The sequence below is a fragment of the Cyanistes caeruleus genome, chromosome 3 (genome assembly GCF_971803275.1).
Source record: "Cyanistes caeruleus chromosome 3, bCyaCae1.hap1.1, whole genome shotgun sequence".
Classification (NCBI taxonomy): domain Eukaryota; kingdom Metazoa; phylum Chordata; class Aves; order Passeriformes; family Paridae; genus Cyanistes; species Cyanistes caeruleus.
This window is the reverse complement of record NC_141703.1, coordinates 49,274,619-49,288,345: the sequence shown is the minus strand read 5'-3', so window position 1 is coordinate 49,288,345 and position 13,727 is coordinate 49,274,619. Positions and strand designations below refer to the sequence as shown.

Below are 13,727 nucleotides of genomic sequence, written 5' to 3'. Positions count from 1 at the left end.
CCATGCAGATTGTCTCAAACATTTGTTTTCCAGATTCAACATATCCTTCTGACAGCTGCTACTCCAACATCATTGCTTCTCTTTAATGCAATGTAACAGGACACCATTCTAAAACGTTCTTATTGAATATATCAGGAGGTATTAACATCACTTGCATCAAGGCAACCATCTGAAACAGTGTTACTTAGGTATTGAGCATATACCTTCTAAACCATGAAAGTAGGGAATAATAAAGGTAAAAAGAGAGAAATATGACAGAAAGCTAAACTAAAATGAAAGGAGAGGTAAAGAAAGGGGTGGAGAACTTGAAAAATAGAAATATTTTTCTGTGCCTTTGTGCCTAACACTTTGCAAACCACGGAACCGCCCTGGTATTTCCTTATCTTTTGTCATCAAGGAGAGCTGGCCAAAATTTCCTTTTCTGTGGGAAAATTTTCTCAACAGGGCAATGGGTTTTTTTGGTGGTGGTTTTTTTTTTTTTTTCCCTTGTGTTGGGAGAATGGTATGCAGATGACATTTTTACTTTCTTATAGGACAATTTCAAAACAATTTTTCAGGCTTGTACATATTAGTTCAGTTGTATGTTTTATTTAGGACTTAGCTACAAACTTCCTTCTCCACTTTACTTATAATCAAATTAGTTGTGTTTTCTACTTAAATTTAAGAAATCTGATGATATATGAGAGATATATTTAAATCAAATATTAATTTGCTTTGCTTCCAAAGTTCATTCCTTCTTGCTGATTATTTTCTCCTGCTGTTCACATTCTAGTCTTTAGTATAGCCTTACTACTTTATATTGCTACATCCTTTTTGTCTTCTTGCATTATATAGATTTTTTTAATAATTATTTTTTTCATCTTAAACTCCTGCTCTGTGAATTTGATTAGTATGGGCTACAGTAGTAATAATGGTATCTTGTCTGCTATGAGAAATTGATTATAAAGAAACTTTTCCTCTTTTCCATTCCTCATAAAAAATGAGGAAGGGCAAATACACAAATACATGGAGTAAGTTATAAAAGCTGCTGTTGTTTGCTTTGCTTCGCAACCAAACACAAGAAAATATAGACTTAAATTTCCTGGTTGTGCAGCAATTAAGTCCAAAAATGCTTGCAAGAAATAGCCTCATAAATTTTGGTCAAGATCTGACTAATGAGCTGATAAACATTTGATGTGCTCTGTTTGCTTTTCTGACCTTAATTTGTTGGGTTTTTTTCAGCAATAAGGGAGTAGTGCTGAGTGAAAGGGAGTAATACCGAGTGATGTGGAGCGTTGCTATTTCTTCTGAAGGTTTAAGTCACCTTTTTGAAGAATAACAGAGCACATCACAGCTAATGTGGTGGTGGTGGTGGTGGGCTCTGCTTTCAGTCCTGCTTCCATGGCCCTCTCTTGTGGCTGAGCTGGGTCATGGGATTCTGATTTGTCAGTGGCTTGTACATTCAGAGGTCCAGGGTGGGTGAATATGCAGCCCTGCTAAGAATGAAGCTGAGTGAGTCTTATTTGATATCATTCACCAGGAAGCTGATTAGTCTGGTGGTGTGTTTCACAAGGCAAGGCACAAGGTGGTACCTGCATTTTTCTGGAAAGTTGTTAATTTAAATGTGTAAACAAAACCAAAGAGACATCATTACCTGTTTTCTGGATTACTATGCTCAGCAAGTTGTTGGGAAATTCAGAAAGACTATTATTTTAAGAGATTAATACTCGGCATATTTCTTATATGAGGGAAAACATCTGTTTTGCAATAGCAATTGGTGTTTCTTATGAATAAGCTTTAATATATCTAAAACCAAAGAGGAAGAAAGTGAAAGTGGTTATGACCTACTCAAACTCATGCCCTGCATCCAATGTGCTGTCCTTTATAAGGAAGTTTATATGTTTAATACAGGCTCAGGAGCAGTTTGGATAGCAGGAATGAGGCCAGGTTCCTCTTTATAGCAGTAGTTTTCTTGTTCAATATTCTTCTTATGGTGCAGGTAAAAAAACTTCCCAAAACTGTTATTTTCCTTTTTCTTGTGGGAAGCAAGAGACTTGTGGGGAAAGGGAAACACTGTACCCATCTTTGGCAAAGGTAGGAGGGAGGACCCTGAGAACCACCGACCCATCAGCCTCACCCCTGTGCCTGTTTTAGCTCATGGAACAGTTCCTCCAAAAAGCTCTGCTAAGGAACATAGTGAACAGTGATGTGATTTGGGACAGCCACGAGTAAGTCCTACCTGACCAACCTGTTGGCCTTCTGTTATGGAGTGGTTGCATCAGTGGACGAGGGAAGGAATGCAGATGTCACTTATCTGGACTTCTGTAAAGCCTTTGATACAGTCCCCCACAACATCCTTCTGTCTAAACTGGAGAGAGAGAGATTTGGTGGGTGGGTTGTTTGGTGCATAGGGAATTGGTTGGACAGTTTCATGGAGAGGGTAGTGGTCTTAGCTAATGTCCAGAGGGAGATTAGGGACAAGTGACATCCCTTGCTGGTCAAGTTCTGTTTAATGTCTTCATCTATGACACAAAGAGATTGAGGGCACCCTCAGCAAAACTGCAGATGACACCAAGCTGAGTGGTGCAGCTGACACACCTAAAGCATGGGATGCCCATCCAGGAGTACCTGGACAAGCTTGAGAAGTAGACCCATGGGAATCTCAGGAGTTTAACAAGGCCAAGTGCAAGGTACTGCACCTGGGTTGGGGCACGCCCCCTCCCCCCCTCCCCCTCCCCCCAAAGTATAAATATAAGAAAAGAAATGAGAGGAGCCTTGCTGGGAACAGTTTGGGGGTGCAGGTGGGTGAGAGGCTGGACATGAGCCAGCCATGGGTACTCCCAGCCCAGAGAGCCAAACGTGTCCTGGGCTGCATCCAGAGCAGCGTGGGCAGCAGGGCCAGGGAGGGGATTCTGCATCTCTGCTCTGCTCTGCTGAGACCCCACCTGGAACCCTGCATCCCTATCAGCTATAAGGACATGGACCTGTTGGAGAAGGTTCAGAGAAGGGCCAGAAAAATGATGAGTGGCTGGAACACCTCTCCTATGAAGACAGGCTTAGACAATTTGGGTTATTCAGCCTGGGAAGAGAAGGGTCTAGGTTTCAATACTTAAAGGGAGGTTATAAGAAAGGTAAGGATAAAAATTTTAGAAGGAACTGTTGTGGTAGGACAAGAGGTAACGGTTTTAAATAAAAAGAGGATAGATTTAGATTAGATGTAATGAAGAAATTATTTACTGTGAGGATAGTGAGACATTGGAACAGCTTTTCCAGAGAGATGGTGGATGCTTCATCCATAGGAACATTCAAGGTCAGGTTGGATGGGGCTCTGAGCAACCTGAACTAGTTGAAGCTGTCACTGTTCACAGTGAAGTTGGACAAATATTATCTTTAAGGCCCTTTTCAACCCAAACCGTTCTCTGTATCATGCCATCTTATTAGTATGAGAAAAAAAAATCTTTTCACCTGGAGGTTGATACAGCTCTGTATTTCAAATGTGGCCATTAAATAAAGTGTTAAATTTCTTGCTTAATGTATTTTCATGAGATTTTGTCAGTGCTCAGAAAATTGCAATTGGAAATTAGTGACTGTGTTTCCATTGGCAACTGATACTTATGCATTTTACATTACTTCAAAGTCCTAAGCAGATGTTTCTTCAAGTTTGGGAACATGATGACCACAGTAAATGGGATGAAAATTCTGTTTAGAAATAATAAAAAAAAAAGTTTGGTTTTTTAAAGCTTTTGTAAACTTATGAAGCATTGTGGAAATCTGATTTTTAAGCAGTTAAATTGAAGAAAAGTCTTGCTTCTTCTTATAGAAGAAGTTTTTAGTGTGTCAGATTTTGGAGTGCTTCACAAAGAATTGTTTACCATTGCTTCAGTTCTATACCTAAAGACAGCAGAGTGTGTTTAGTGAGAGTTTTAGTGGCTTTAGTGCTGAGGTTAATAAGCAAGTAGGGTGGGGCTGAAATCTTGACTTTCAGTCCAGTTCTCTCATTGACCATACTGTAAACCAAAAAAAGGGTAAATTAGCCAATGTCAGGAGTAATGCCTGATAGGAATGTATATGGAACTGCAAATGACTTTTGGTACTCTTTCTGCTGTGTTACAGGAAAGAGGAATGTGGCCTGTATGGAAATACCTCTAGCAGACAATTAAGAAAAAAAGGATTGTGTGCTAGAAAGGAAGTATGGTTATTAATAGTTAGAGATGACATTGTTCTGTAGTCTTTCAATGCCTGATAGTGGGAGTATGTAATCTCAGCAGTGGTTTACTGATGTTTTGTGCCCCTCTGCTTGAAAACATATGGTACATTTCAGCCTTAGCTCTGAATTTCCTTTAATTGTTTTCTGTTACTGCCTAAACCCTTTGAAATGTAGGGTGTGGAGAAAGAGGAGGTTGATGCAAACTCTTTGTGAAACTTTTAGTAGCTGCTCAAGACATCAATCAGGCAGAATGAAACCCAGACACAGGGTTGAATTTGACAGGTTTTTAGGTGGGTGATGGTAAAGTGAAATGTGTCTAGGAGATGTAAGTGGGGAGGAAGGGTATGAATGCAGACACCAAGAAATGGTGGTTCAGCTACTTGCCCTGGCCTCTTGTCAGGGGGACAGTGAGTGCTGTGCCTGCTGGTTGATCTCTGAATCAAAAACTGCATTTTGGGATGCTTTAAATGAGATCAAGTCTTCCAAACCAATGCTTCTAGTGTGTTACTGGGACAAGATGTCAAGACACTAAGTAATTGATTGGTTTTTTAAAATCTTGTCAACTGACTATAAAGTAGTATGATTGGCAGCAATAACTTTCTAATATGGAAAATTTTAATCCTTCTTCCTGCTCTAAACCAAAGCACTGAAAAAGTATTACCCTTTTTGTCTCAGCTTGCTGTCACTTAACAAAATACATAAATATGGTTCCCAAATGAACTGCAAGAAATTTCTGTTTATCAATTCAATCAGCTGTACTCTGTCATTTGTATGCTATTTTTATTTCTGAAGTAACTGATGACTGTGTCTGTGTTTGTCAAGAAACATTCCTTCCTAACTGGAAAAAAAATGTCAACCACGTAGAAGAAGTACACACCTTAACTCATACTTGTGACATTCATAATCTGATTTCTCCTTCCTTTGCCAAGGAAGTGCAGATTTGAGATTCCTTGCAGCACTCAGTGTTTGTTTGTGTTAAATCTTCATATGGTGGACACTGGAGTATTTTCCCCCCACCTCTGGCTTGTCAGATACTTATCAATGCGAGGTGTTTAAAATTCATGGCAGTTTTCAAAGAAAGTAGATGTTAATCACAGGGGCAACAGCTTTCTCTGTGGTATCAGCAGTGGAGCTGTGCAGCTATGCTATTTACCCTTCTGTTTGGTACAAAATCCTCATACCACATCTCCTAACGCCTGTCTGAACACCTCCGCGCCCATGCGTCTGCGCTGAATCACCCTCCTCCAGTCAGGTTATGTGAAAGAGCTATTAACAACAACACCAGCAACAAGTGCTGCCAAAGGCAGGGTGCTGAGCTGCTCCAGCTGGGCTGACCAACCTCGCTGTCTGCATGGCAGGAGGAAGTCTGGCGCTGATGCAGGGGTTCAGGTGGGCTCCAAGGCAGGTCATCTCCAAACTAGCTCATCGATCCAGGGTGCTGGGAAAGGTTCTTGACAACATGGGGTAAGCCCACGTAGGGCAGGAAGGATTAGATGCAGTACTAGGATGTAGGATGGTACTCCTGTTAAGAAACAAAAGATGCCTGGCTCTTGAAGGAAGCAAAGTTGGAGGAAACTTCCAAACTCTCTTAGGAAGAATGAAGTACTAAATAATTGTCCAAAAGTCATGGCTACATGACTTGGGGGTCTGAGGCTCTGTTTCAAGTCCTGTGTATGAAGAAGCTGAATTTCACCTATATAACCTGTGTGCATAATCTGTTAACCTGTGTGAGCAAAACAGAAAAACCTTATGTATACAAATAAAAAAAAAGGGGGGTGGAGGAGGAAAGCAAGCACTGCCAAAACTTTGTGTTTCAAGAACAAGAGGTCTTGTCTTCTTTTATTACTCACTAGGCTTCAGGGGAGTTTCACCTTTAAGTGGATTACTGTCATTCCAGTCCTGTGTAGTGGGGTGACTTGGCATTGGAGTATTTAGCACCCTTCTCTTGCAGAGTCTGTTTTCTATAAACTGTTTGGGGTGTAAAGCATATCACTTGAATTTTTTAAATTTTTTTTTTCCCTTGACTTTGATTGGAATGCAACTGGTGGGAAAGTTAAGGTTTGTCTAAACAAGGAAATAGCCCAGTCTAGTTCATCCATACTGGCTTTCCAAACCTATACTCACTTTCCTTACAGTATGAATGCCTGTGAGTGGATGAGCTCTATTAGCAAGGTTTGTTGGCCAACATGCTGTACTTTTGCCCTTCTCCATTCCAGGTGGCCTTATTTGGTAGCAGTGACATCCCAGAACACCTGACACCTGCAGTTTACAGCCTGATATTCACTCTCTTATCAATAAAAGGCTCAATTGGTACACATTGTTGCTGTGGTATAGTCTGTAATGTCAGAGTGAAGGTTATGCTGTAGCACGGTTAGAGATATGAGCCTGGGAGGCATTTTGAGTCGTTGAAGACATTTGGTCCTTTCTTATGTTGAACACTTTAAAAGCTGTCGACTCAGAAGTCCTGTATGAGAAGCCCAGTGACCCACATTAATTTCTCTTGTGCATTTTCCTTAATTCAGTTACTCCCATTGTGGAGAAACGGTGGAGCTCGGCGCTGCAAGAGGCTGCGGGCAGCGAGGTGGGCTGAACAGAGGTGTCTTCTGCTGGCTGTTACACATGGTGGTGGGCAGTGCCAGGCCATGAATAACGAGTTTTGGGGAAGATCCTTCAATACACACCTTGGTCTTGCAGAAATCTATAATCAGCTGCAGTCGCTGCAGATGGAATTGGGCTTTGGGAGACACATGAAACTTTTTGTCCAAACCCAGAATGACTCTTTCCCTAAGGCTACTTCAAAATGTGGTTTCCATAATGGCTGAAATGGCAAAGGGGAATGCTCTTCCTCTTCCTGGCTGATCTACAGTTATTGATATTGGCAGCACCAAGGTAACTCCAAAGTTTGTGCACAAGGTTTCCTTCCTGCATTCTCACAGCAGGAGCACCTGCTTTCTGAGAGGAAAGCTAGCAGTGAATCATTAAAGTTTTAGTATCTGTAATCATGCATAGAGCTGGGGCAAGGGAATCCCTGTGTCAAGGATCACAGTAATTTATTGTTTTACCCTGTATGGAAAAGCAGTGAAGGGAGCGCAGAGGGGGAGTGGCAAAGCAATTAATGCAGTTTCTGATCTTTGGCCAACACAATGCTCTGTGCACTCTGTTATAGGTGGGATAATTTACTGAACAGAGGCCCTGAGGTCATTCTAAGTCAAATTATGTCTGCAGGATGATTGTTTTAATTGCTATTTTTAGTTTTGGGCCCAGAAAGGGAGGAAAAGAGCAGTTTAGGTATCCTATCCACTCCTCCTTCTGCATTTAGTTCAAGGTTAAAACTGTTGGCCTTCAGAGAAATACAGAGAGCTATAGGAGCTGGGATCACACACTACAGATGGGATGGGTGGGTAATGGGCACTAAACATCCTGACATTCAAGGCCAAGGTGGTAATGGGGAGTTCCTGGCTCCGAGGCCTGTGGTCAGACCACAGGGTTTGTGCTCAGCCCTGTTCCCTCCTATCCTCTCACCCCTTCTGCCCCCACCTGCACCCGCAGCCAGAGCCTAATAACCGAAACGTAGCTCCGAGGAAGAGCGAGTCACCCAACTTGTTCAACGAGCTCCTGCTGTAGGTTCTTTCCTTTTACCCCACCTCTGAATACAAACAATGTGTAGCTGTGGAGGTGATGCTGCTGCCAAATGCAGCTCCAAATTCTGCATTGAACTGATTGAAGCCAACTTGAGTGGACGGTATAATGCTGTATCTATGCAAAATATTCTCTACTTTGAAAAAAACTACCAGGTTTTTTAAATTGAAATTGCCCTTACTTAAGGGAATGAGGGTGCCAATAAAGAGGGCTTCTCGTGGATGTGAAGTTGAAGGAGACACAGCTTTCAAGATGAATAAATGTCATGATAAATGCAGTACTAAGGGAAAATGCCTGTTAAATGTGATCTACTCAAATGATTTTCAGAATTCTGTAGCCAAAAAAATGCATCAGTCTCTCTTAAAATGTCAAAAGTTGTTGCTAGGCACTATAGGTGGTTTTTGGTCTTTTTTTTCTTGTGTTTTTTTGTTTGTTTGTTTTTTTATTTTTTGGTGGTTTTTTGGTTTTTTTTTTGGAAACCTGGAAACTGAAAACAACTTCTGGCACCAAATCATGGTCTGGATGATGATGTAACACTGAGTGCAAACACTTGCCTTGCAAGCATAGGGCATCTTCTGCTTTATACAATGAAAATAGCTGCTTAAAATCCTCCCCAAAACCCACCCAAGCACTCTCTTCCCCAACTCTTCCCCCCAGACTAGAGCTGGAATATCAGTAGAAATAGGGGTTTTGACTGAAACAGTGGGTATTTGTATCAGGATAGGAGACAACCTGGTGTACTGTCTTCTATTGGCTGATACACCGAGGAAAAGCAGAAAAAACACCATGCCAATTAAATTGTTTTTCTCCCTGTTGCCAAGTGATTTGAAAGATGTGCCATAACTTGTATGCCTACGAGATTTCTTTGTGTTTTGGTACATATGCAGGGATTCAGAGAAACAGTTAACTGGGGAGAAGACCAGGCATACCACACAGCATGACTGCACCCCAAAGAAAGTAAATGTATTTACACACTTGTTTAAATTAATATTCCTGGCCCACCCAGGTCATCATGATAATGAGGGATTTTTTTAAAATAAAATTGCAGCTCTATTACACAAGCTGAATTTAGTGTGATGTCATGTTGCACATAAGTAGTCAAAATAAGATGGTATTTACACACTCTTATGGGGAGACCTCTCTTAATTAACTTTTACTTTAGACATTTTTAAAATGTTTTTTGTTTTGCACACTCCACACTTATGTCCCTTCTCAGGTAGGTGGCTTTGGGGTTTTCTTCCTACTTAGGGCCAACTTCTTCTTGATCCTTTCTGCATCTCTTGTCTTTTCTCTTACTTTCCTGTTGCTTTTGGTTTAGAAGTGCTCTTTTCCTCAGTTTTTCAGGTGTTGAGAAACCTCTGTACTTGCCCACCACCAGCACCTCACCAGCATTCTCTGTCTTTCTTTTCAACTTCTTGCCAAGGTGACTTGCAGTAGGAGCTGATCACAGGTGCAACACAGAACCACTTCCCACTGCCTAAAATATTTTTTTTTAAGTTTCTCTTTAAAATTGTTATATTTAATGGAAGGTGTCCATATTCTTGTGTTTCCCCATAGAGTTACCAGCTTCTTTCTTCTTTGTGGTCTGGAGGATAGTGATAGGGATGAGGAACCCTGCAGCAGGGGCCCTGTTCTTCTCCTCACATTCACCTGCTCTGGCACAGCTTCCCTGCCCCAGGCCTAGGAGCAGGAGCAGAACTGAGGACCATCAAGTGAAGGAAAGACTCAGCTCTCTCCTCTCAAGTCCATGGAGTTGCAGGAGTGAGAGGCAATCCTGCTCTGCTTGGATGATGGGGGACGGTGTGGACCACAGTCTCATTTTCAGGGTAGAGATGACATCTTGGCTCCTTCAAAGCATTGGTTAGAGGGAAATGCTTTAACAACAGGCAGAGGGAAGGGTTTGTGGCTAGTGATGCCCCATGGCAACCAGAAAGTCAGGTACAGAGCTGAAAGTGTACGGTATTGTTTGTCTTTTCCCCAAACAGCGTCCTTTAAAAGCCTGCTCGTGGATGACCTGCTTCCCACTGGCAGCTCTGTCTCTCCCGTATTATGACTTTGCAGAGCTTTTGGGTGCGGTTCACTTTGAAGTTTGAGGCAAAAATGGAATACTGAGGAGTAATAGCTCTATCTAGTCAGTGTTCTATGTTGTGCATTTAATATAAGTCTGTACAGCGTGTGGAAAACTCAGGCCATGCTAGGAACATTTGAAATTCTCTGCTGTTCCATCATGCACACCATTTGGGGAAAAAAACAGCCTTTCCCACAAACTCATTCAAGCCTCTCCACCCCCTCTCACTAAGACACTTAGAAGTTATAACAGCATACCAGAAATGAATTACACTTGAATTTTGTGGTTTAGACTTCAGGCTTTATTTTTGTTGTGATTTAAAACCTGTAATTCTGTGATGTTTGTCCCAACTTCAGATGCTCAGGGAAATGCAGTGATTGAGTTCTCTTAATAACATGAACAAAAGTTAACTTGATTTTATTCCTGTTACTTCAAGAGCTTTCCCTAATAATGGTCACAACCTTATGTTTTCTGCAAAAATGTATTTGATCTGCCCAATGATGAATCCCTGTTTTTGAAATGGGCAGCTTTTCTCTCCCCTTATGGTTTTGCTTCTCTTGTGCTGATAGGTGGCCACCACCATTGCCTCTCACGGTCCACTTTATTGGTATAATGGAATTCAATTCTCCAGTTTGTCCTAAGTCCCTCATCTTTCTTTATCCTCATAATAGATTTCTCTGCTAATTTGTTTCTTTCATAAATTTAAATAGCCGGCTTGTGTTTACAAAGACTGAGAATACCTTGGTGGCAGAGGAGGGTGGTGGATGCAAGCATGAATATTTTTCTCTTAAGCACATCTTGTCAGTGACTTTTGTCTGGTGTGTTGTGCTTCTCTGGGATTTTGAGGTCTAGTTGTTTAAATAGAACCAGTTTTGTGAAGTGTGATGAGATTCAGATTGCAGTATGTCCTTTGAATGTCCACTGCAGTGGCAGTGACCATTAGTCTTGTTAAAGTACAGTTACATTGGTAAAAGGAATAGTGTAATGGTTTCTATATTTGAGTGCATTAATCACTGAAAAATGTTCCTGTTCACATTTCTAATGATAAATTTAATTGCAAGGTTGATAACTTGTCTTTTTTATTTCTACTTATTTCCATGGTGCTATTTAAAATTCATCTTCTCATTCATTATTCTGATAGCTTAAAATGGCTGCTAGCTATTTTGAGGCCTGTGGCTTTGCTGAGTAACTATGATGATTAGGGATGGTCAAGAATAACTTGGTGAGGACATTATTTAGAAGTGATGATGTGTTTAAATGATACCTTTTGGTGTCAATATCCAAACCTGATAAATAGCCTATTGGGTGTGTCACTTCTTGATGCTGTGAGGCTCATTTCCAGGCCCTGAGTGCAGAACAGCTGGTGTTGGGGCAGTAACCTGAGATGGCAGGCGTGATCAAAATTCTGGCTTGGGAGCTGAGGGAAGGAAGAGTTTGAACCATGTTTTATCCTGCACGTGTGCACTGTAACTAACGGTGCCTTCCATGTTATCTCTCCCTGCTTCTGACTCCTGACAGTTCTGACTCCTGTCAGCAGAGATGTTCTCAGGGGCTGTAAGTGATATTTATCAGGAGGTTGATGCTTGATAGGTTTTATTGCTGAAACACCTGCAAAATCAATTCTCTCAAGTGCCAGCAGTTTGGTGGTTGTGCAGCCAAGCATCCACTGATGAGCAACTCCTCTGTTTTGTTTTTGTTGCTCTCAGAGTGTAGACATCTATTTTTCTAAATCTGACTATTTTTCCTTGTTTACCTGCACAATGTGCTCATTTGCAGCCCTGTGGTTGACATAACCCATTGGTTTGGGAGTTTGCTCTGAGGTGCTATGGTGACTGGTCAGACCGATCAGACCATGTTGCCCCCACTGGTGTTGGTGTCAGTTCATTACCTTGGAGTTACTCATTCTTTCTGCTCTGCTGCTTTCTTCTTGTGCCTTACTTGTCAGTTTCTTAGACTCCCTAGTCCCCTGAACACTGACAGGATAGTTGTTTGGCAAGTAGTTCCTCTTCTTGCAGTGGGACTGAAGCCTGTGGCTTCTTCCATGCAGAGGAAACAACGCCTTTTCAAGTCCTTGCTGTTTTGGTACTAATGTGACATTCCATATGAATAAAGCTGACACATCTAGCCAGCTTTCCCCATACTGCATATGAAGAAAAAAGAGGCAGTGCATGGAAAGGGTAAAGAAATGCCCCTTCTGAGGCTACATCTCAGCACAAAGCTTTTCCCTGGGCAAATGTGCAGGCAGTCCCCTGGGTACTCACTGCAGTGCCTGGGCAGAGGTGAGGCTGCCTGTCCTCCATCCTTCCCAGCTTCCTCCTCTCCTCTGCCACCACATGGTGTTCCCCACGTTTGCCATCATGTTGCACCCCACTGCAGCAGAGCAGCCCCCTCCATGGTGCATCACATCAGGCCTGGGGGCTAACCTTCATGGAGTGAGACACCTGGGATCTTTCAGATGTGGTAACGCGGAGCCCGCAGCCTGGGGAAGGCATGGGGAATACCTTGCTCAAATATTTTCCTTGAATTAAGCCATGTTTACAGACTGATAAGAAATACTAGAATCCCAGGGGCCTTCAAAACAGAAGGCTGTGGGGATTCTTGGGTTTGTTTTACTTTCTATATTAGAAGCAGCTGTTATTTTCTTTGTAGATTGTTTTTTTTTTTAAAATGAATTTTAAATGAAAGAATAACTTACATCCAGTGATTATGTGTTAAAAAGAAAAGTTTAAAGCATATTAAATTGCTAAAGCAGAGCAATATATTTTCTATAATATGAAATTCTGATACCAGCACCTTGACTTACAAACCCTTCATGACAGGGCTGCCTATAGCTTATGAATTAAGTAACTTCATGTACCTTTTCCTTTGGCTTGCAGCTGAAGGAAGCAAGTGCGCAAGAGGGCACATTCTTTTGTTGTTGATAGCATTCCGCCTTAACGAGAAGGAATTTCTTGCCTATTGCCCACTGTTTATGAAGTGGAAAGAGATCACAAGTTGTATAATCTCTCTATTTATCATTAGATTTATTCTTTTTTAAGATTTCTCTCATGGGTCAGTCCATCCTGCAGCAGGTGCAGAGAGTGGGTGCTGCACCTATGTTTTGTTAAGATCAGTGTGAAGTTGGGGGGGGGTGTGGGTGTTGGAAGGGGAAGGGGAGGAACTTGAAGCAGAGAAACCCCCCCAACTGAAGCAGCAGCAGCTCTGAATACAGTTTGGTTTCTGTCTCTCCGGAGCTTTGCTCAGCAACCAAACCCAGACTCCAGGTGCAGTATTCCCTCATCAGTCTGTGAGCATAGAAACGGAGCGTCCCTCCTCTTCTTCCTCCCCTGCCAAGAGTTTCTGGGTGGTGAATGTCAGTAGCTGGAGTTATTTTTAAAGGCAAGAGGTGAGGCTTGTCGTGCAAAGCTAGGAAGAGGGCGTTTGTTTGCTGAGCAGAGCTGACATCAAAGTGGAGATTGCTGCCTACTGGCTCACCGCTGCCTTATGCCAGGTAATCTTTAACGTACCCCTCAGTCCCTGAGATCGCAGCCCAGCCTGCCTGTGTGCATGAGAAACCAGCAGCGTTTATGATCCAGAAGATTGCTTTTCCAGTATTATTTACGTGAGCTGGACTTTGACATTTAAGGGCTCGCACTAATCATCTTGCAAAACCTGCTTAGTGCTCTTAACTGAGCAACTGCTTTCTACTTCTCTTTGCAGGATAATATAAATGTTTTTCTGAAAGCGTGCGAAAACATTGGACTGAAAGAAGCTCAGCTTTTTCACCCAGGAGATCTTCAGGATTTGTCCAATCGAGTTACAGTCAAGTGAGTTTTGTGGTTTTGTTTTCTCCTT

General features: G+C 42.0%; 1 protein-coding gene across 50 annotated transcripts in view; it reads left to right on the top strand.

Moving 5' to 3' along the window:
- The window catches only part of LMO7 (LIM domain 7), a 131,612-nt gene that overhangs the window by 43,334 nt on the left and 74,551 nt on the right, over positions 1-13,727 (top strand). For all 50 annotated transcript variants that reach the window (XM_086881022.1, XM_086881041.1, XM_086881045.1 and 47 more), the window contains exon 4: positions 13,593-13,699. In XM_086881022.1, coding sequence (XP_086737148.1) covers positions 13,593-13,699 — 107 coding nt within the window. The remainder of the gene's footprint in view (positions 1-13,592; positions 13,700-13,727) is intronic.